At 39.3% G+C, this 23,332-nt stretch overlaps 1 protein-coding gene across 3 annotated transcripts in view; it reads left to right on the top strand.

Moving 5' to 3' along the window:
* Positions 1-23,332, top strand: part of LOC116315973 (CMP-N-acetylneuraminate-beta-galactosamide-alpha-2,3-sialyltransferase 1-like) — a 94,163-nt gene that overhangs the window by 61,963 nt on the left and 8,868 nt on the right. For all 3 annotated transcript variants that reach the window (XR_005609891.1, XM_039605851.1, XM_031734426.2), the window contains 2 exons: positions 12,832-13,011; positions 19,690-19,735. Coding sequence is in view for 2 of the 3 variants with exons in the window: in XM_039605851.1 (XP_039461785.1) it covers positions 12,832-13,011; positions 19,690-19,735 (226 nt within the window). In the remaining variant the exon portion in view is untranslated. The remainder of the gene's footprint in view (positions 1-12,831; positions 13,012-19,689; positions 19,736-23,332) is intronic.

Genomic DNA, 23,332 nt, shown 5'->3' on the forward strand with positions numbered 1-23,332 from the left:
GTCATGGTACAGAGACCGGACTGAAAATGTGTAAAGAAGAAATATGTCTGTGAAGGTTCTCAGTCATCCTGGCCAGAGTTTGGAAAGAAAAGCATCTGGACTTCTTTAAGTTTCCTTGAAGACGTTTCACCTCTCATCTGAGAAGCTTCTTCAGTTCTAAGAGCAACGGGTGGAGAGTCCCAGATTTTAAGCCCTGTGGGAGCGTCCCTAAGAGGGTCATGGACCCCCTAATGATCCTCTACCTAATCACATGAGCCAAGGTGTGAAAACAGGTGTGGGTCACAATGAGCCAAGGTTTCTGGTGAACCCATTGTGAAGCCTAGCCCCACCCTATCATGTGATTTACAGAGGTCAAATGGCCCAGTGGGCATTTAGGCGTCTGGGAAGGGATCTCAAAACTGGATTATAGATGGCAGACAGTTGGTGTTGTAAGCCACCGCCTCTGTTTAAAGATGGTCCTTAAAATCTGGGACTCTCCACCAGTTTCTCTTAGAACTGAAGAAGTTTCTCGGATGAGAGGTGAAACGTCTTCAATGAAACTTATCGAAGTCCAGAAGCTTTTCTTTCCAAGGCTCCTTAGACTGTAAAAAAGAAACAAAAAACTTTGGCTTCAGAAAACCTGGTTCAAAAAGACCACTTTCAAAATGACAGGAAAATATGTCTCTTTGGAAGCAAAATATGAAAAAATAAGAGGTGCCTCAAGACATTTGCAGCCAGAACAGATCATTTCATTTGTTTTAAATATCTTAAAACACAGGGAAAAAAGGGATATACTTTCAATTCACTTTCAACTCCCACGCTACAGTAGTAGGATGCATCCTGGCAGCAATATTCCCCTCAGTAAGTGTTGTTGTGTTCATTTTCTGATATAGCAACACGAAAAGTGACAATGTCTCCCTTTTCTCATTACTTAGTAAGAGGGCATTGTTGTGCAAATGCTGTGTGTGCACTGTTTCATTCACTTCCATAAAAAGCTAACAACAGCACACAGAAGGCTCACCTTTGGAGCTGTTCTGGGTTCGAATTATAAGTGCTGGCATTGGTCTTTTCTGAAAACATTTTTCCCAAAACATTTGAAACTTGAGGAGAAAATTCAAGCTGTTGATAGGTGATGCAGCCTCCATGTGGTCTTCTTCATACTGGGTGTAATGGTACATTTCCATCTTCCGCTTTGTGTGTCAACTGATGTTTGCTTGTCTTTTTCTTTTTTGATAGACACACCCTGAAGTTGGCAGTTTCTAATTTGCTTGAGGTTTGTGGTAGTCAAAGCAGACTCATCCATGACAGCTCTGGGAATCCCAGAGAAAACTTTTCAGATAATTGAATCCGACCCTTTTGCCGCATGTCTCCCTCCGCTTACCTGTCTCTCTTCACTGCATCTGTTCAGTAAAGGAGGGGTTCATCCAGGTGTTTACGTGTTTACATTGTTGCATGCAGGTGAAAGCACCTGCAGCTGATCTAAAACCTACGACTTAGTAGCACACCCATCAGGAATGATGCTGGGAATGCTGAGCCCCTCGTGTGAAGCCCCCAGGACTACTTTGTAGCTACATTAGTTTGATGTCCCAGCACACTTCCTGATGCCACACAGCTGGTTGTAAATTAACTTATTTAGACAAACTTTTTGGAGACCTGGAAACAAAAGTACACATAACATTCTTCTTTGTAGAAAAACCATAAATCAGAGGACCTCCTGGTATCTAATTTGCATGTCTATGGCAGCTGTCTCAGGGACTCATCTCCAGGAAGCGGCGGCATGGAGGCCAAGGGTTGCAGGATGCTTATTTTTCAGTTGCTCTCCAGTGTTGATGAATCCGGTTCAGAGAGGGCACAGCTGTGCTGTAATGTGCTGGGGTGAGGTTGACATGCAAAACAGCTGTTGTGGGTCCACTGTAACTGATGTTGATTATTGTTTTTTGTAACTATGCTGAGCTGCAGAATCTGTACTTCAGGCTGTGGTACGGTTTGGGATTGGTGTTTAACTTGTTCAAAGAAGTTTTGAACTTTTTAAAAAGAAAAAAAATAACTTGGTGAACAGTTTCAGAAAGTTTTATATGATATTCAGAGTACAACAGAAAACAAGTACAACAAAAACATGAGTCAAAGACTAATATACTGCGCATAAAAATTAAACACTGTGATAGGGACCCAACACACACACATGATTTCATGCAAGTGCAAGCCTGTTTTATTTTGTTTTAGCAACCTTTTACGGCACCAGTCACTCAGGAACAGCTGCTCCGTTCCACACACCCTCCTCCATCTCCGCTGTCACTATATATACACAGAGAAAAGAAGATCATTACACTGAGCACTCACACCTGCCCTCTCTGCCACACCTCGGCGCCGCTCTGAGAGCTCACTGTACCGCCCCTCCACTGCAGCAGGCCCGAGACCACACCCCTGCCACAAACACTTTCTGTCAGAGTAGATATGAGACATGGTATGGAGCTTGGCGATTTGGAAGAGGTTCAGAATATTGCTGCTACTCCTTCAAATCCATCAGAGCCAGTAGATGTGGTTTGGGCGTCTACCTTCTAAATGAGGTGGTTTGACCTTCTGAGGAGGTCCCAGTAGGTCAAACCAACCAAGGATTATATCCCTCGTTTGGCTTGGGAACACCTTGGTGTACCCTCAGATGAGCTGGGGAGAGGCGATCTGGGCTTGTCTGCTTAGATTGCTACTCAACAATGGATGGATGGATAAAGGTGGGAAAGAACCATGAAAGAGTAGTCAGTTTTTCTTAGATTCCCAACTGAATGAAGGGACCTGAAAGTATCTCCATGGCAGCCATAATAACAGCTCAGCTTAGCTTGTTCTGAAGTTCTTTTCTTGTGTGAAGTGTTTTGTAACATGGGCTTATAAATGTAGCTTTTTTTAATTCGGTGAAATGCAGTCATACTCGGTCTTTCAGCATAAATGTTGAAAGCCTTAGTAAAATGGATGGAAAATATGAATGAACAGCAGTGTAAGCAACATTTCTTAATACAAGCATTTCATGTCATGCTTGGTTATACAGTCTACATAAAACAACATGGTAAGAGGGACAAGTATCTGAGTTATGCTTCAACAAAGCAGCTACATGTAAGAAACAATTGCTGTGACATTATTAAGCAGACAAGAGTGAGTGAAGCTGAGCACAGTGGTACTCTTATGAATTCCCCACATCTTTCTTTGACGTCATAAGGTCAAGGAAAAGACAAGAAGGCTTTTTTGAGTCTTCAGTCGTACCCAGCTCTGCTTTCATTAGCCAGGCTTGCTGAAAGTCTTTAAATTTATTTGCTGAGCTCTGAACTCCTAAAGGATGAAGTTTAATATAGATCGATCAGATTCTGTTTAGTTGTTTTTCTGCCAAATATTAAAGAAAATTAAAGAAGAAATAAGCAGAACTTTAAACACAAATTAGATCAAATTCATGTAAGTTGGAAACATATGACAGAGAAATGGTTTTAAACATGAATCACATCACAAATATGACACATGCAGATGGATGCAGGAGTGATGGAGGGGTCGAAATGCTTTGCAGCTTAAATAGACTGCCAAATTGGTTGTTTTGATATATGATTTAATGCTAACACTAATACAGCATATACAATCTTTAATTATTTAGCAGCTGATTATATTTTAACTGAATGAAGAAAAAAGAAGAATCCTTTAAAATCTGTATATATAATGGCAAGAATAGAAATTGAATTTTGGATGTGAAATGTGCTTTTATAAAGCAAAGGCAGTTTTGTCCACTTTGTGCTACTCATAAAGATTTACAACAGAAACACAAGGAGATACTGTATCTTCTGAGGGGATGCAGTTCAGTTTGTCACACAGAGTATGATAATGAGGAGATGTATGGGTTTGTGTGTGTGCTTGTGAAGGTGAATGCCTGTGTGTGTGTAAGGGAGAGAAAGAATGAAGTCATAGTGGGTCTGGTGGATGTGTGCGATAACCTATGCTGTGGATTCCTCAACATTTCCCCCAAATTTTGTTGTAATTCAGTCAAAAGATTATTCTTGCTTATAGTTAGCTTCCATTCCATCACTTTTCCATCCAAAGGTTAAAGGTCAGTGGAATGTTTGGCGTTAATTTTCACCTCCTTTCCTTTTGCATCTGTTTACCACGCAGTTGTTTAATAACTGCTCATCGAGTGTGATGTACAAGATGAGGGAGGCTTCGTTAGTGCTCACTTAACAAGTCTGAGTGCTCATTATGTGTTTGCACGTTCTACAAGTTGAGGGCTGCTTTAACAAGCAGCATGGGGTGAGGTGTGGGGGAAGGGAGCGTGCACGGCTGTGTTTGCTGTGTCAGGGAAAGGACATTAATGGTTGTTGGCTGTCCTGGTGAATGCCCATTAGATGAAGAATTGATTGAAACATCCTGCCTACTTAACTATAAAAAGCTCACGGTGTAGTAGCCAAGCTTTCTTTGGGTGTCTTTGTCTGCAGAGCTGACTGCTGCTATACATCAGACCATGCTCGGAAGGCAGGTAGATAATATCAGCTGTCGTTCCAGGACAACTGCAAGCTATTTACTATACCGAGCAGGCGGTGCCAGACTGTTGTAGAGACATCATAAGGGAAAGATATGGCTCAGAGAATCCTGAAATGTAATCTATGGGTGGATTTTGCAATCATACAGATGGTGTTAGAAATATAACTTCCAGGAGAGAAGAAAATGTTTCCAAGCATATCAGATATGACAGGTTATTCTATGCATGCAGTGTTTATGTTCCAACTACCGTAAAAATAAATGTTATCCGAGAAAATGCTTAAAAATTACAATAGTGGTTGCTCATGTAAAAAAAAAGTGTAAAACAAAGAGGTCAGATACAGACAGATGTGTATAAGTAATGTGTGTCAACTTAAAGATTTGCCTTAAGTTGACACATTATTTTCTATTCATTGCTCTGAATGATGTCAGTAAAAAGCAGATATCCCTTATATCTGCTGTTTTTAAGGCAGACAGCTTTGGCTCCTCCCACCTACTGTTCAACTCTTTTGTTTACCAGGGGCAGCAAATCAGGAGATAGCTGGTTTAAAGGCAGTGGAAGGGGTAATAAAACAATTTCTTTCAGACATAAGGTCAAGATTTTTTTTTAATTCTGAGTCATTCTCAGCTATTCCAAGAATAGAAAATATGGGGCTGAAAATGAGCATAATTGGTGTCCTTTAAAACACTGGGACATCTCTTCTTTTATCTCAGTTCTTGCCTCATTCGTGGTCACATAGCTTTACTCATTCGATAAAAATGTAAATTGCGATCATTGGTCAGTGGAAACTTAACTGTTAGGTTTTTAAAAATGTACAGACACTCAGGTTTTCAAAGGAAAGCAGCAGCAATCTGGCGAGCATGTGGAGAATAGAGAGGATTCTGAAACACCAGTGACCTTTAAAGTGTTAGTCGGCTATTACATGCTGCGTGATCCGTAAGCATCAGGCTGCCTTATGGAACTCTGGGGTTCTTGGCTGTGAGCATTTTGGGTGCAAATACATAATAATTGGACAAGTAACAACTGCTGGAAATCGGACTTCCTTCTACCACCTGCCGCTGGATCAGAGACTTCCTCTCAGACCGTGTACAGAGAGTTAGAGTGGGGCCTCATCTTTCCTCAGCCCTCAGCCTTAACACCGGCTCCCCACAAGGCTGTGTACTGAGTCCCCTACTGTACACTCTGTACACACATGACTGTGTTAGTACCCACCCAGACAACGCAGTCATCAAGTTTGCAGATGATACCACCGTGGTGGGGCTCATCTCAGGGGGAGATGAGTCGGCGTACAGAGCTGAAGTTCAGAGGCTGTCAGATTGGTGTGTAGATAACAACCTGGACCTCAATACCAACAAGACAAAAGAACTTGTTGTTGATTTCAGAAGGAGGAAGTCTGAGCTGCAGCCTGTCAGCATCAACGGGGAGTGTGTGGAAAGGGTCTCCAGTTTCAAGTTTCTGGGTGTGCACATAGACACAGACCTCCAATGGAGCTCTAACACCTCTGCGGTTTTAAAGAAGGCCCAACAGCGTCTCCACTTTCTGAGAATCCTCAGAGAAAATGGACCTGAAGAAGGAGCTGCTGACCGTCTTCTACCGCTGCTCCATTGAAAGTGTGCTGACATATTGCATCAGTGTGTGGTTCTCCAGCTGCACGCGCAGCACAGAAAGGCACTCAGAGGGTCATCAACATGGCCCAAAAAATCATTGGACATCCTCTTCCCTCCCTGAAGGACCTGTACAGCACTCGCTGTCTCAAGAGGGCACGCAGCATCCTACGGGACTGTACACACCCAGGACACCGGGTGTTTAAGCTGCTGCCGTCTGGCAGGAGGTTCAGGCTGCTGAGGTCCCGAACGAATAGACTCAAGGACAGCTTTTACAACAGGGCAATAGCCCTAGTCAATGCAAATAGCTAAACTTGACTGGCTACCTACCTGGACTTACCGTTAACAACGGTAAAAACAGTAATAATAATAATAATATTTATATTTATAACAAGGTGCAATAATAATTAATGTGCAATAATAACAGTAATACAAATACACTTCTTCTTCTTCTTTTTAACTAAGTTATTATACTGTGTTGTGTTGTTTGTGTTGCGTTGTGATGTGTCGTATCGTGTCATGTTGTGTTGTGTTACATGGTTGGTTGTTGCCGACGTAGGACAGTTTTCCAATTTCATTGTACTAGTGTACTATGTATGACTGTGCAATGACAATAAAGAGTTATCTTATAAAGAGTTATCTTAATGTGCAACCACATGCCGGCAGGCAAACAGTCTTGATATTAAAGATGCCATTATTCATTTATCAGCCTCACCCTCCTCTTTTTATCCTTTTTTAAGTAAGTAAATAAACAATTTAAAAATATAATTCCACACAATCATGGACCGGGACCTGCACATTTGCATGATTTCACTTCTAGCCTGAGTCCAAACTGAAGTCCAGCTGATTCCAGTGATGTTTCAGTCTCAAAGCTATCAGTTATCTTGACTGAAAATATGAAGACGTACAGTAACAATGTAAATATAATATCTTAACTGAGCTTAGACCAGTGTTGTGGTCGTTACTTAAAAGCAGTAAAGTATTACACGTTACTAGTTACCTTTTTTAAAAGTAATACATTACATTACTCTCCAGAGAAAGCAGTTTGTTACACTACTCGTTACATTACTTTCACTTTACTCCATAAAATGACCTGAAATATGCCGTCACATGATTAGCAGTTAATAATATAAATCTTAGGCTGCAGTCCCACGCACCAGCAGAAATTCCTATCCAATCGAGGACACACATAGAATTTTTTTTTTAATAGCTACACAATTAAATATTACCGTGATCATTACTGTCATTTCTACCATAGAAACATGAACAAATGGAAACAGAGGCTGCGAGACTGACTGCCCATCATTGCCTTTGTTACCTGTTCAAGTTCAGGCTGCTGCTGCTCGGCTGGAGTCGGCATGCACTCAACTTTATCATCACTCTAGGTTCTTGGCTAGAGTAATGATAAAGTTGGCACTGTGCACTTAGCACTGTTGCCTCACAGCAAGAAGGTCCTGAGTTGAATTCCACCATCAGGCCGGGGTCTTTCTGTGTGGAGTTTGCAGGTTCTCCCCATGTTTTCATGGGTAGAACCCTGCCTCTCACCCTAAGACAGCTCGGATAGGCTCCAGCCCCTCCTGCGACCCTGAAAAGAATAAGCGGAAGAGAATGGGTGGATACATTTTGCCCCTGTTATTTTTGATTTTTTTAGACATTTAAGCTATAAAATTGTGCAAAAAAAGTGTTCAAATGCTGCATACAAAATAACTAGATGATGCTTAAAACTCAAGGGAGAGGACCCTCAGACTCCCCGGGTAATGTGGCTCTCCCATCTCACAAGCTTTAGACTACTCTGAGGAGTCCCAAGGTATCAGCTAACATTAGCAACACTGATTAGCAAGCCACATCCACAAGTTGTATGGGTGTGTACACAGGTACAGGTAGCAGGCACAGTCTGTGGGGACTGACTCACCTCAAGTGGTTGTTAGAGGAACTGTCAGTGCCTGGCACTTCCATGTTGGGTTCATTTCTAAGCTTGGTCCACACTTAGTGCCTGATAACATCTTCAGGAACTGGAAACCAGATGAACTGATCATCGCTGAACCACACAGTCAACAAACTTTCAGTCACTGTTTGATTTCAGCCATAAATAAACATTCAATAAGTTGCGATGCCATTTGAATTGATAAGCATGGAGCAGCTGTTAATCCACACTGTCAGGTTTGCTGCGGTATTAAACCCACACGGTGCTCGTGTTTGAAATGAAATGCTTCACCTCCAGAAAACCATCTGGGGTGAAAAAAAATTCAAATGAATGCTGTAAATATATGCACATTTCAACCTGCCTCTTAGATTTGAGCGACTTAACTTGAGTGAGGCTGGTTGATGCTCAGATTACTGCATTTATTTATTTTTTAAACTTATAAGCCTCATTCACCTCTGCTATAAATCACCACTTGAGATATCTGTCATCAATAAAAAGATTTCCTCTCTGATTTTCCTCCCTTCACTGAGAATAAGTGATGTGTCCTGTTTTTATGCATTCCCTTAAAACACTGTTACCATTTTATAATTTCCTGAATCTAATTTCCTGAATCTATCCATCCTAAAGCAACATAGAGTTGCTTCAGGATCTGAATATTAACTATTGTTTGATTGGTTCAACAAAATATCAGACACAGCCATTAAATATGTTTTTTAGGCTTCGTTGCACATTGATGTCTTCTGCCTTTTCCTGGGTATTTGTTGGTTTCCTGTGCATGAGATGGGCTTTTCAAAGCCCCAATACATCTGCTTTGGTTTGTTTCAAGCCCATCTGGTGCAAATTTCCAGTGCCAAAGGGGTAGTTGAAGCATAAGTTGAATATTGATTAGCACAGAAGATATATTTGCTTCCTTAACACAGCTGACTCCACACGCACGCCACAACATTAAGTGAGCAAGCAGCCCACAATAAGGTGGCTTGTTGTGTGCCCTTACACATTTGCATTCATGTAGCACTGACCTCTGTAGAGAGGCATGGCAAGATGTATGCAGAGGCTGAAAAATGAAGCTAACACAGAAGTGCTAAAAACTGCAGTTCCTTTAACAACCACTTGTCAGTTCCCATTTACATGATGATGACTGACTGATAGCTCCACCCTGACCTCCAAATATGGTCACAAACCAACACGGTGGCAGCCAAAACGTTAACAAGTCTACAAAGCAGTGAGTAATGTCACCAGTGGTTACGTCTATCTTTTGCATCTGTACACATCTTTTCTATGTGCACAGCAGGTCTTCAGACCAACACACACAAAAATCTCATCCATTCTTTTATTTAAAATGAGTAGCAATTTTCTACTATTGAGAGAAAAGATGATAGAAAAGTGCCTCACAGTGCCTGCACTGGTTTTGTAAGATGTTAAATTAGATATAGTTTGCTGTTGGGGTTATTTCTGGGAAATAGAAGATGGAGCAGGGTCTGTTTTCCTATTGTGTGTCAGTGGAAAAGGAACATTATCTGCATCGAATTCTATTAAAGCTTAATCTTGATTCCAGTTGTCTCCCAAACACCTACATAATAGCGAGGATGTAAATTAAGGGCTAAGAAAAGCTAATGTTACCTTTAGGTACTAACACAAAGTAATGTGGTGCAGATGAAGAATATATCTGAATGCACTGCAAGGGTGATGAAGTCTTCACATTTTACTATTTGATATATAATATGGTGTTGCTTGGCCCTCTTCGGCATACTTTTTCATCTGCTCTCGACGGGATGCATCCATTTGTAGGGCAATTTTAAAACTCCCAGATGCTGCAGTTACCATTAAGGAAGAAATCTACCAAAGTAGTCCTGTCAAAAAGTGCTTTTTTCTAGTGACATATTGCACCATAAAGCCTATCATCAGCGCTTCTCTTCTTCCATACTGTGCAGTTTGAGCTCAGTCAGAGCCATAAACCTAGTTTGTTATACATGAACCTCATCAAAGTAACAAAGGACTACCAAACAGCTGTTGAAACCTGACTGTTTTTTTTCCCCTGAAATAATACCATTACTTACAAAAAGAAAATAAACCAATGCTTCTTCTGTCGCGTCAGGTATAAAGTAGGCTAAACAGTTTTCTTCTGAGTTCTGTAGATGTATTAATATGAACGCAGATATTATCTTTTGTAGTTTAAATGCTTTTCCAGAAACTCCTGCAGCTGATGATGCGGTATCATAATATTCAGTGGTGTGTTGTTAATAACCGCAGTCACATCTGGTGCCACAGCTTTATTACTAGTAACACAGCACTCTCCTCTGTGAGTAACTGCCATTCCTACCGCTTCACAGCTACTTTTGTCATCTGTTGCATTAACACTGTCTTCGTTTTCATGAGCTCGTTTAATGTTTGATGCTTTTTTAAAAAAGGCTTAATGGTTCAATTACATATTTACAGTTACAGCTACATATTCTTTATTCTTAGACTCAATGGCTTTGCACGAATAACAGTTCAAAATTATTCTCATTGATGCTCGCTCAGGTTCTCGGTGCAGCCCCTCAGTTTATCCATTGTTTAGAACGAACCATTTTAGCTGAACTTTCTTCTGATTGGCTCCCTGATGTAAACAGATGATCTAATGGTATGTGTGTGGTGCCTTTGATGATCCCACCCCAAGCTCTCTGAGACCACCAAATCTATTCTAATTTACATCTTACACATTAAAAGGTGAAAGCTAAAAACTGAATTTTTAGAGCAGCCTGACGCCCGAGCTTTTGGGCTTTAGAAACTACTTAAACACTGGCTGACCTCATTACTAAACGTTTCCCACGTGTAGCATAATCATCCAGCATTCTCATAGTATTTTTTGTGTGTGTGTGTGTGTGTGTGTGTGTGTGTGTGTGTGTGTGTGTGTGTGTGTGTGTGTGTGTGTACAAACCAAAGTATTTATCCTCCAGCTTGCTGCCTGTAAGTTGAGTTTTTTTTACGAGACAAGGACACAGGCAATTCAATTCAGTTCAATTCATTTTTTATGTATATAGTAACAAATCACAACAACGGTTGCCTCAAAGCCCTTTATATTGTAAGGTAAAAACTCTACAATATTACCAAGAAAACAGAGAATATCCTAACAATCATATAACCCTGTATGAGCAGGCACTATGGCAACAGTGGGAAAGAAAAACTCCCTTTTAACAGCAAAACCAGGCTCAGGGACAGGCAGCCATCTGCCTCAACCGGCTGGGGTGAGTGGATGACGACAGGACAAAGACAGGCCCTGAGGTGATACAGTACTATAAATAAAGGGGGTTGTTTCAAATCGGTTCAATTCAGTTTTAGATAATAGTGCCGAATCACAACAACAATCACCTCATCCTACAATAACACAGAGCAAACCCAGCAGTCAAACAGCCACCTATAAGCAAACACTTGGCGACAGTGGGAAGGAAAAAAGGTTGTTGCTAGTATACTGGAGAAGAGAGTCAACCCATTAGTTGAAACTCAGATTCAGGGGAAACAATGCTGTTGCCGTCCTGACTGTGGAATTCTTTGGCTGGACCCTTCCTTACAGGCAGGAGTGAAGTCAATTGAAAAGGGCTCAGAGTAGAGCTGCTACTCCTCCACATCGATAGGAGCCAGCTGGTTTAGGCAGGATGCCAACTGGGCACCTCTGGGTGAGGTGTTCTCGGCATGTCCTACTGGGAAGAGCCCTGGGATGGACCCCAGATAAGATGTTTGAGGTGAAAGGGAGGCTTATGTGCTGCTTCTGTGACCTAGCACCAAATAAGTTGCTATGGATGGATGGATGGATATTTAAGGATCTAATTCATTTGAAATATCAAATTAAAAATAAGTTTATGAAATTTTAAAAGAAGGTTTTCTGAGGAAAAAAAAGAGAATTTCCAATTTTTGTATGTTCAAATACTTAAATTCACTAGAGAATTGAAATATTCAGCAACCATGTCTGGTCTAAAATTAAAAATAATACAATATCTTAAGACCTGGGCCAAGCATTTCAGCACCAACTAGAAGTAAAGTAACAATCATCTGCTAGGGAAATATTTTCCAGATGCTGCAACCGCTTTCTTAAATTTTACTTTTATACCCAGACTGTCACTGTCTCAATTTGTGCATAACCCAAACATTTTTGTCAACCATAACTAGCTGCAGCAAAAAGAAAAAAAACAATTAGTCTGTCAGGAGTCAAAATGATTCAAGAAGCAGTCTGAAAATATCACATCTCTGTCACCCCAGAGTCAGTAATGAGGAAGATGATATTGCCCAGACCAGAGCGCTCAGAAAGGTGATGCTAGTTACAAGGGAGGTCAGCTTCATGATTTCTCTCTCCTCTGTGTCACTTTCTGCCATTGACCAAAACCAACTGCCAGTGTCAAGCTATGTTCCTGCCAATTACCGCTCCAGTTTAAGAGAGTATTGTTTGACAAAATGAAAGGGATGTTTCGCCTAGTTTGCCAGGTGGTAATTGTTGATCTCAAAATTACTGTCTGGATGCCCAAAAATGGGAGAGCAGGACAAATTGCGCTTTTTATTGTTGTCTTTGTCTCTCACAATCATGGCTGGTTTTGTATGACTCAGCGACATGTGGTTTGGGTGACATGAGAGAATCTCGATAATTAAACACATGGTCTATAAGACAGACCCTTTGAAGATTATAGGGATTCGCATAACAGCAGCCAAATGGTTTCCATCTTTGTAACATGTGGGTGAAATAAAACTCACTTTGAACTGTCCAATAAAAGACAAAGATGGCAAAAGAACAAAAGTAGAAAGAGAATGTTTGACAAATAACTCAGAAAAGTCTTCTTCATCTGTTTCTGCAGAATGAACCAGGCTCCCACCACTGGTTTTGAGGAAGATGTGGGCAGCAGAACAACTCATCATGTCATGTATCCAGAAAGTGCCATAGACCTGGACAATATTACTAGTCTGGTGCTGATCCCGTTCAAGACTCTGGATCTGCAGTGGATTATTAGTGCTCTGACCACTGGCACTATTAAACAGTAAGTGAGCATTAAAGCTGCGCTCATCTATATTTCCACATTCAAAATGGATTAAATATTGATACATAATGTGAAATACTGTCAGTGAAGAACCCACAGAGACTTGTAACATTCTTCATTCTTCTCACTAATTTTATATTATGGGCAGCAACTTGTTTAAATTCATTCTCAGCGCTCTCATCTTTACTGTTTCCACCTGTAGGCGGTGGACAGGCTCCATCTGTTCACCACCAAATTGCTGCCAAATTTAACAGCAACATATTCACTATTTAGCAGGTCACACGAGTGAAAAATCATCCCAAAATGGGCAAAGAATCGCACGGTGTATGCCCAGCTTAAATAGGTAGCTTGTTGTTAACAAGGTCTAAAGTGACTGTCGGGTTTTCAAAGTGTTGCACTGCCCACAACTGCCCTTGGACATGTCACCAGTCTGTTGCAGACAAACTCAAAGATAATAAAAAGGCCAGTTGATGCAAAGTTATCCAGAATTTAGAACTGTAACAGTAGATGTCACAGGTTTTCCAGAATGGATACATAAATATTTAGTCAGTATGAGCTCATACAAAAAAAGTTTTGTTATTCTAGCTTTAAAGAAATGCTTGTTTACAGAATGTATTAAATTGTGGAGTCATATAACATATCATATTTTTATGTATAACTATGGTGACACTTAAGTGATCAATATAAATAACTTGAGTAGGAATTTTTAGGTCCAAAAATAGATTTAGCCAGACCTGCAGCAGCCAGTTTTTATGCAGGAAAAATATTTTTTCATTTTGAAATATATTAATTCTAGACCGGTCACAATGTATTTATAATAATTTAATTACTGTGAAGCATTCATCAACATAAACACAGATCATTGGTAAAAAAAATTTATATATAATTAGCACAAAAGTGTGTTAAAAATCCGGAGCCAAAATGATAATCTTTCTCTGGCCGATCACTTTTGCAATCTAATTTTTTAGTCTATTAAAAAGTGAAAACACTCAAAAAAGAACCTCTGGGAAAAAACAGAGTTTGTTGCAAAACTGATTGTTGAGCTTCTACAAAAAGAGCAGAGTCATTAGACAAAGAAGCAAAAGTGTCCCCAGAGTGTTTCCCATAAGCACATGCTCCAACGGCGAAAAAAGACAGAATAATCTGGCCTCTCCTGGGCCCTCACTTATATAGAACAAAGAGCCACCGACTCTTGTCTTTGTTATTTAAAGTAAAACTCGTGTCATGTATCACAAGCATACACAATATACAAGGATTGATATGCTGGCTACACCATGAATCTTCACTCATGGCAAACGTATCAGGCACAGCTTGACCTTTCCAGCATGCCTGCTACACAACACATCCCATCTACTCCCACTGTGTTCTGCCTGCTGACTGTATGACAGCATACTGTGGCGGTGCCAACATGTAAGCATAGCCATGAGGTCAAATAGAGTTTAATTCTCAATAGTTACACAGAGTTCAGTTAGTCTATTTTTATTGTGTATCTAGACAAGAAAAATGTTTTTCCACACAGGTTTCATGTAGCATATTAAATGAACTTTAGATCATATAAAGTGAGATTATCATATCAAAAGAACATCTAAAAGAGCCTCCACAGTTCTAAAAAGAATATTTAGACAAATGAAATCAAGGCTAACCTCTACCAGAACGGTGGAAAGAATAAGATATGGAGAAGAAAAGGAACAAAGTCTGGAAAAAAAATCAGGTTGAGATGCGTTGGCATGACCTTTAAAAAAAGCCATTTAAACTTGAAAACCCTCTCTTCTCTCAGCCCTTGGTATTTCTTTAGCGTCTCATGTTCCTTTTTCCCGATGTTGCTATCATTCAGTATCGCTACATCTATCACTACGGCTGTCTTCCTCTGCTTGCCCACCACTACTATGTCCAGTTGGTTAGTCATCTCAGTTTGTCTGTCTTTATCTGGAAGTCCCACAGGATCTTAGCTCGGTCATTCTCAACCACCCTAGGGGGCGTGTCCTATTTTGACCTCGGGATTTCCAGGCCATACTTGGCACAGATATTTCTGTATACTATGCCGGCCACTTGGTTATGGCGTTTCATGTATGCCCTGCCTGCTAGCATCTTAAACCCTGCTGTTATGTGCTGCATCACCACTCTCATCACACCTTTCTGCAGCTCCGATAGTTGGCTGACATCCTTCCAGACTGCCTTGATCTTAGCCTCTAGTCTCCTTCTCCATGGAGGGCACTGCTTATAGTCAAGCATCTCTGTGATCACAGCTACCATGGTGTAGATCAGCTGGTTAGTTTCAGTGATGGTCCCAGTACCTGTAACACTGCAGTCACATCTTCTCATCAGAGGATTCTTCACATAGTCTTGGTACTTGGCTACGGAGGGTTCAGGTTTCCAGCTTGTCAATGCACCTCCTACTTGAGGCTTCATCATCTCCCCTATTTGTGTGTTGTACACACAATATATCTGTAAATATTACAAATATATCACACAAAACATATACAATCCCTTGAGTTAAAGCTGAAAGTCTGCATTTGACATCTTCATTACTTCATTTAAAATCTACTGTGACGGTAAAATTACAAAATTGTGTAATTACCCCAAAACTTGTGAACCTAACTGTAGGTTCTAGGTCCATTTATGTGAAATGCACAAACACAGATATTGCAAGCCTTCATATTTGTCTAATAAAACCATTTTCTTCACTTAGTTTTATGTTTTTTCATGTCATATAAAGTTTCCTCTGCTATCACTATGAATGTTTCTGTCCAGTCATTAATGAGTGTTTCTAAAGCCCCAATTTGTTTTGAAATTTCTTTCAGGAATGAAATGTCATTCTTACACTACATTATTATTTCTAAATTAATACAAATTCTAGATTCAAAACATTAAGCTACTGAATCATTGTTTCCTGATATAACATTTTCCCCAGAATGTCATCATTGGGCAAAACTAAAAAGATTCTCTTTTATTCTGAGTTGGATGTGATTTGCTTCATTTATCATCTCATTTGTCACTGGAATCAGCTCAAAAACTTTCACTGGCATAGAAATTTAAACGCCCCAAATGCATAATCAGGCGTACTTCATGTGCAGCATTCCCAGATTCATTTACACCCTTCAAATACCAGATTGTCACAGCAATCAGACTTGCTCAATATTGCTGTTTGTCACATAGCCATAACAAGGATAATCACTCACTTTCAAATTTTCCAGTAAATTTCACCTTCAGTTGTTTCACCCCCAGTGACCCATAATCATTAGCTTGATTACTGGACATCCAGGAAAAAAATGAAGTCACCGCCAATTAATGCCACTGCCAATAACTCAATCACACTAGCATGTTAGATGGTGCAAGTAGCCAAACAAATGTTGCCCATAAATATGCAGTTGTCTTCCAACTCTGCCAAAGCAATCATTCTGCATCATTAAATTTCACTTTACTGAGAGTAATGTCAGCATTAACCCAACAGCCAATAGATCTTAACTGGGAGATATGAGTTATTATCAGTTATTTATATTGTTTTACATTTTCTAAGCTTGTTAAATTAAATGGGGCTTTGAAAGGACAGAACTAGTTAAATGGACATATGGCTTTCTGTTTCTGGATAGGAACAAACCTTGCTGTGCACACACACAAAATGAAATCTGACAAATCTGCATACCAGCCTGTAGTTAAATAAAAGAACCAGAAGGGCCTGAAAACAAGTTGTCATGTGCAGTCCTGTGAAAAACTAAGGAGACTTCTATAGCTTGTAGAACCATCTTTGGCAGCAGTAATTGTTTTCTTCTTTGACCCACTCTTATTTACAAGGTTGCTTCAGTTCATTGAGATTTGCAGGTATTGTTTATGCAAACCTCTGTTAAAGGGCCAACACAGCATTTCAATCAGACTGAGGTCTGGACTCTGACTGGGCCTCTGCAACACCGGCGTCTTTTCTTTTCTTTTTCAGTCATTCTTTAGATTTGATGTTTCTGCTTGGGATCATTGTCCTGTTGCATCACCCAGTTTTAGCCAAGCTTTAGCTGTCAGATAGTTTCACCTCAGAATACTTTGGTATACAGTGGCATTCATGGTCAACTCCATGATTGCAAGGTGCCCATGTCCTGTGGCTGCAAAACAAGTGTTTGTGCTGATATCCTGTTTTTGGTTTTTGCCAAATATGATGCTGTGCATGATAACTACACATCGCCACATTGGTCTCGTTAGTCAAAAGGACATTGTTTAAAGAGGGTTTTTTAAGGTTTCTTTAGTTGGAACTTTGTAAAGCTAAGTTGTGCCACTTTGTGGATCGATTACTACTGGAAGACCTAGCATATCCTAGAGAAAGCTAACCACAAAAGAGTCAGCAAACTGGAGGCGTTTCGTGTCTGCAAAAAAGAGCTCTAATTAGATTGGAGTGCAAATAAATGTTGATTTTGTTTATTTTAATCTTGTCATTTATTTTTATTATTTTTTAAAATTATTTTATTTATTAAAATCAGTTCAGTAAATATATATATTCCTGGAAGGATTTTATACATTTTATTTCTACAGAAGAAAGTTGAAAGTGGGGAGTATAGTTTATTCAACAACATTGTTATAACACCATGAACCACTGAATCTGTATCATATTGTAACTGTAAAAAATTTAAATTGGTATATGCTGAGTTTTAAGTATAACTAATAATATGATATGCATAGAAATCTGTTGGGTCCATGAAAAACTGTGTTTTTTAAGGCTTGAAAAGTTGATTCCCACCTTCATAGTGTTCGCAGCAGATGGCTGCCCATCCCTGAGCATGAGGTTTCTTCCTGTTAAAAGGGGGTTTTTCCTTCCCGCTGTCACCAAGTGCTTGTTCAAAGGAAGCTGTTTGATTGTTGGGGGGTTTCTCAGTATTGTTCTAGGGTCTCTGCCTAATGCTGCCTCAAGGCAGCTGTTGCTGTCATTTTGTGCTAGATGAATAAAATTGAATTGAATTGAATTTGCTTTGCGTATGTGAATCTTAAAGAGGATCTGTGAGACTCTCCTTTCTACCAGACTCTCACAATAGAATCCTGTCTTTCACTTTAGTGACTATATTGTTGTAGGACAGCCATGTCTCCTAATGCACCTTTATGGAGGTAGCAGGTCTGTCCGCAACTAAAATCTTTAGGAAATTCCAGACAAATATCAAATGGATGCATATTTATTTCCCACAGGCTCCTCTTGACTGGGTCTTTGCCCCCACTGTGCCCACTTGAATTCCTGGAAACACTTTTCTCTGTACCATCTTCTTTCTTTAAATGAGACACACTTAGGGTTTTTCTGACAGCTAGGGTGGGTGACTAAACATGTAAGCACAATTACTTTGCGAAGGCCATGAGTTTGTGTTACCTTATTCAAAAGAATGTATGTTATTCCTATTTTTTTTTTACCATTTAATAAGTTTAACAGATTTCCACTATGTTCAAGTAGAGGAAACCTCTATTAACAATTGAGTGTAAACGTTTTTTTCTTTCATCATTTTGCTGCATTTTCCTTCGGTTCTTTATGAAAAATAAATCTGAGGGTTGCCAAAAAAATTCTCTCCTGAAAAATACCCTACATGCCGCCTCTGAGGCCACCAACTTGATAAATCTTATTTCTAATTAAACATCTTTATTGTAGTTTGCCGTGTATTTACTTTTCATTTGAGCCTAGTAGTTTATCATGCAGTGTGAACATATGCACAGACAGGGTGTGGAATTCCCATGGAGTGTAGTTTCTTAGCTTCTTTATTTAGGAAAGTAGAGAGTCACATTTTTTTGCATGTGTCTCTGTTTCCATTTGTGATGCGCTACAATCCACAGAGCCTAAATGCAGCCACCTCACAGCACTGCACACACACCTCTATTTAAAAATCATGTGTTGTCACTAACAGCTCTGATGTGGTGAACGATGCAAAAAAAGAGGGTGACAGTGAGCATTTGTCACTGTAATGACTGCAAACTCTGTTCATGCGGTTTTAATTACTTTGCCTGATACAGGTGAGGAGGGACACTGGGCATTCATTTTTATACATCATCAGTGGCATTTCATTACAAACATGTAATCTGCTGGATGGTGTTCAGCAGAACATTTCAGCACTGGGGTATCAAACTCATTTTACATTATTGGCCCCATACAGCCCACTTTGATCTCAAGTGGGCTGGACCAGCTAAAGTCCCTTTTTTGTCAGTATAGAGAAGTTTATTTGTACATTTAATCCTGAAGATTAATATTTTCTTAATATAAGGAAAATACATGCAAAAGTATGTTTTTGTACATGACAGAGAAATGTTTCTGTAATACGTGATTTGGGCTTAAATTGTTAGAAATGAATGTGTAAAATTACAGAAGGAGTTCTGGTAACTCCAGACTGTCCTGTAAGAACAAAACTGAAAGTTTATATTTTTTAACAAATTTTGTTTCAACGATTGTAAAAACTCTGTTTATCTATTATTTACTCACTGTGTTATAGTAGGACTGTGGTTGTTATGGTCATGACAGAAGTTTTTATTAGTAAGAAGAGATTTCAAATTTATGAAAATAAAGTTAGAAATCCAAAATTTATGCCGTCCTTAACATTTTCCAAAGCACTCCGGCTAGCTGGGTTGGAGTCTTTGTTGGGCCAATTCTGGCCCCAGGGCCTTATGTTTGACAACTCTGCTTTAGACAATTCAACGGTCTAAACTCCTGTGATTTTTCTTGTCTTACAGCACATATTTACCTGTGATGTCCAGGATAAAGGCAAACAAAGATAAGGTGAGTTATGATTTTATTACAGCATCAGTAGGTGCCGTTGTTTCAAGAGGAAAATGGGTAAATGACTTTTAAAGAGGGTTCACTGTTGGAGATTCACTTAAAAACAAACCGCTCACCTGGATAGTGTTTTAATAGAAACAGCTGCACTGAAGCCAACTGAGTTATTCTTATGCATCAGTGTGATATAAAAGGAAAAACAGAAGGGCAATTCTCCCTCAGTCAAGTGAGAATCTCAGTGATAACGTGATCAGACTGCCAGTAAGAACATGCTTGAAGGCCAGATGAGTCATCCTTCACCAATTTCTCAACAAGTAGATGAGTACATGGGTGAACATATGAGAGTAACGCATTAAAAAAATTTCCACGCATTAAACAAAATAGTTCCAAAACCAATAATTTATTTGGAACATACGACAGCACAGGAGAGCCTGTGGAGTGGTTATGAACCCTCCCACTAATGGAGCAAGGCTTGCGAGCTTGTCGAGAGCTGCACTCTGACAGTTTCCACTTCAAACATACCATATCAATTTGGCCGTCTATTAAAGCCGCAGAATTTTTCATGTTCACATGTTCAACCCTTCCACCAGTTTCCCAGCATTCACCTCCAGGCTCCTGGGGGATTTTTACTCATCTCTCCCAAATTTGTATCTGTATCATATTTGCAGGGACTGATGAGCTCTGAGACTTGATGCCAAACTCATAACTGTATTCAGCTGTTGTAATGAATAAGTCATTCCAGATGTGAGGTGTCTGCCGAAATATAATAAATGTAGGCTACAGCAGCGGCCCTTATTTCCCATCACGCCGGTGATCAGTCATCAGTCACTCTGTAGCGTGTTGAGGTTTGCGCTGTAATTTCAGTCCCTCTTGCAATGCAAGCTCTTGTTTGTGACCTCCTTGTTCAAAGGAGAGTGATTTTGACATTTTTTAACTCCTTCATATATATTTTTTAACCATTTGTGAGACAACATGTTACATTTCTTGACATTAGCAACAGTAATGCCAAGTGTATCACATTTGCTACATGAGTTTTTGAGGTCATCAGTGTGATTATTTTTAACCATAACTTTAATTTCCTTATATGTTTTTGTTGATTTAAGATAAACTAACTGTGAGCAGTAAATTGCACAGAAATGTCCTTCAATATGCTTAGACATAAATATAATATAGATAGAAAGCAATTTTTCAAATATCTTCAAATTAGAAGTTACATTCGAGCAAATCAAAATAATACCTGCACCAAACCACCAAAATCAGAATTGGAAGACATAATTAGGAAAAGCAGTTCAAAAAAAGGGGCAATATCAGAAATATATAAATTAATTAGGTCCAAAACATCTGAAAATTCGTTAGGAAGGTTGAACGTCTGGAAAAATGATTTAAAAATGGAACAATGGGAACTGGTTTGCACAAAAGCTCATAAACAAACAATTAATTCTAGACTAAGGTTGTTGAAATACAAATGGTTAATGCGAATATATATTACTCCGGAAAAATTAAATAAGTACAACTCTAATATTCCAGACACTTGTAATAAATGTAATGAAGACAAAGGTAATTTTTGGCATTGTATTTGGGATTGCAGGAAGATAGGATCCTTTTGGGTTGCAGTAACACAAACTATGAAACAAATATTATCCACAGAGGTTGTTTTGGATCCTGGCTTCCTTATTTTGGGATTGTACCCAGAAAACATGAGGTACACAAAAAGTGACAGAATGTTTATTGATATGGGTTTGTTACAAGCAAAAAGATTAATTGCACTAAAATGGAAAAAAACAAGGGAACCGAGTATCACACTGTGAAAACAAATGATGGTGGCTTTGCCATTGGAGCGAATAACATGTATACTGAAAAGGAAATTGGATGTTTTTGAGAAGGTATGGAGACCTTTTGTGAATTTTGTAGAAGGATTTGTATTAACTGAGGAGGACGAGGACTGAGGACAATGACATTTGATTTGGGATAATGACAAATTTAGGCCTTTAACGGAGTGATATGTTCATGTAGTATTTAGAGTGTTGGACTGTTTGCAAGTCACTAAAATGTAAAAATAATAAAGATATTGTTGGAAAAAAAACTTGCACAGAAATGCCAGATGTAGCAAAAATTATACAAACTAAAACTTATAAATGCAGATTTATTTGAATTTTCTGGCAGTTGTTTCATGGTTCAGGCTTTAAAGGTTTTAGAAAATGATCAGGAGGATTAGAATGCATAAATATTTTATAATAAAAGTACTGACATTGAAATGTTTGTGCCATATTTTAGTATAACTTGAACTGTGTATAAAGTAAAGGTGGAATCGGTTATTTTTCTGTTCACTTCACAAAATTAGACTGCCGTTGTAAGAACCCCGGCAGGGTTAGAGTCACTGCAAATCAATACAAAGTTTTGAGTGATTACTTGAATTTTTATGAAATGCAATGAATCATTTCTCTCCTGATGTGAATGTGTCACGGACCCTGGGTTTTGGCATTTACTGTTTGATTTCGTGTATTCTGAGTTTGGGGTTTTATTTTTTATTTAACAATATTTTCCTTGTAGCCTCAGTTTTATATTTAGGTTTTCTTACCTTTAGTTTTCTGATCTAGTCTTCTTTGATCATAGTTATGTTGTATAGATAATTTCCTTAGGTTTCAGGTTTTCTGCCTCCCTGGTGTTTCCCATTAATTTGTTGTCAGATCTCCATCCCTGTGCCAGGTGTTTCTTATTATAGCTCCTGTTTTGTTTTGGTAGTGTTTTGCTCCTTGTGCCTTACATTACGTCCGTCTGTGCCTTATTCCGTCTGTCCAGCCAACTGCTCTCTTTTCACCTGATTAGTCTGTTGTGTTTTTAATAGCTTTAGTTGCCCTTTGTGTTTGTCGCAATGTCTGTTTATCTCACTGTTGTTTGTTTTTATGTGTTTGACTCTGTTATGTATTCTGTTTCTCTGGATTTTTGGACAGTTTTCCACCATTGAAGGTGAGCCTTTAGTTAAACCTGCCTGCCTGTAGAGTTTCTGCCTGCTTGTAAAGCTTTTGGGTCCAAAGTCCTCCAAACTATAACAGAATGGCTGCAGTGATGACAATGTACTCATCCACCGGTCAGAAAGGGTCATGGAGTGGTTTATTGTGTATGAAAATGATGTGAATCACATGCGGTGGTCTTCACTGCAAACATTTCAATAGTTCAGTGCTTTGAGGTAATTGCCCACTTCCCGATTGCATATTTTTTAAAATAATCGTCACATTTAAAAGTTTCATCTCATCAAACAAATTACAATATTATTCAACTACAACTAGTCAAAAAAATAGAATGCAGTTTTTAACCCTCAGCTATGAAAGGCAGCTATGGGTTATTGCCATTACATGACCGACTGCCTTGACAATAACTCACGAGCAGGGCGAGGAAGGATTTTCAAATTGATACCATAGGTGCATCTTCTTAAAATCTTGGACGAGTTTGAATCTCAGTGACATCAACCTAAAGGATAAGGTCAGAGGTCAAGTTTTCTGAAAATCTTGTGAATGGGATAACTCAACATTGAAGTGATGTAGGATTTTGAAATTGAAACCATAGGTGCATCTATTGGAAGCTGATGGGTAGCACTTGCAG

The sequence above is a fragment of the Oreochromis aureus genome, linkage group 22 (assembly GCF_013358895.1).
Source record: "Oreochromis aureus strain Israel breed Guangdong linkage group 22, ZZ_aureus, whole genome shotgun sequence".
NCBI lineage: Eukaryota > Metazoa > Chordata > Actinopteri > Cichliformes > Cichlidae > Oreochromis > Oreochromis aureus.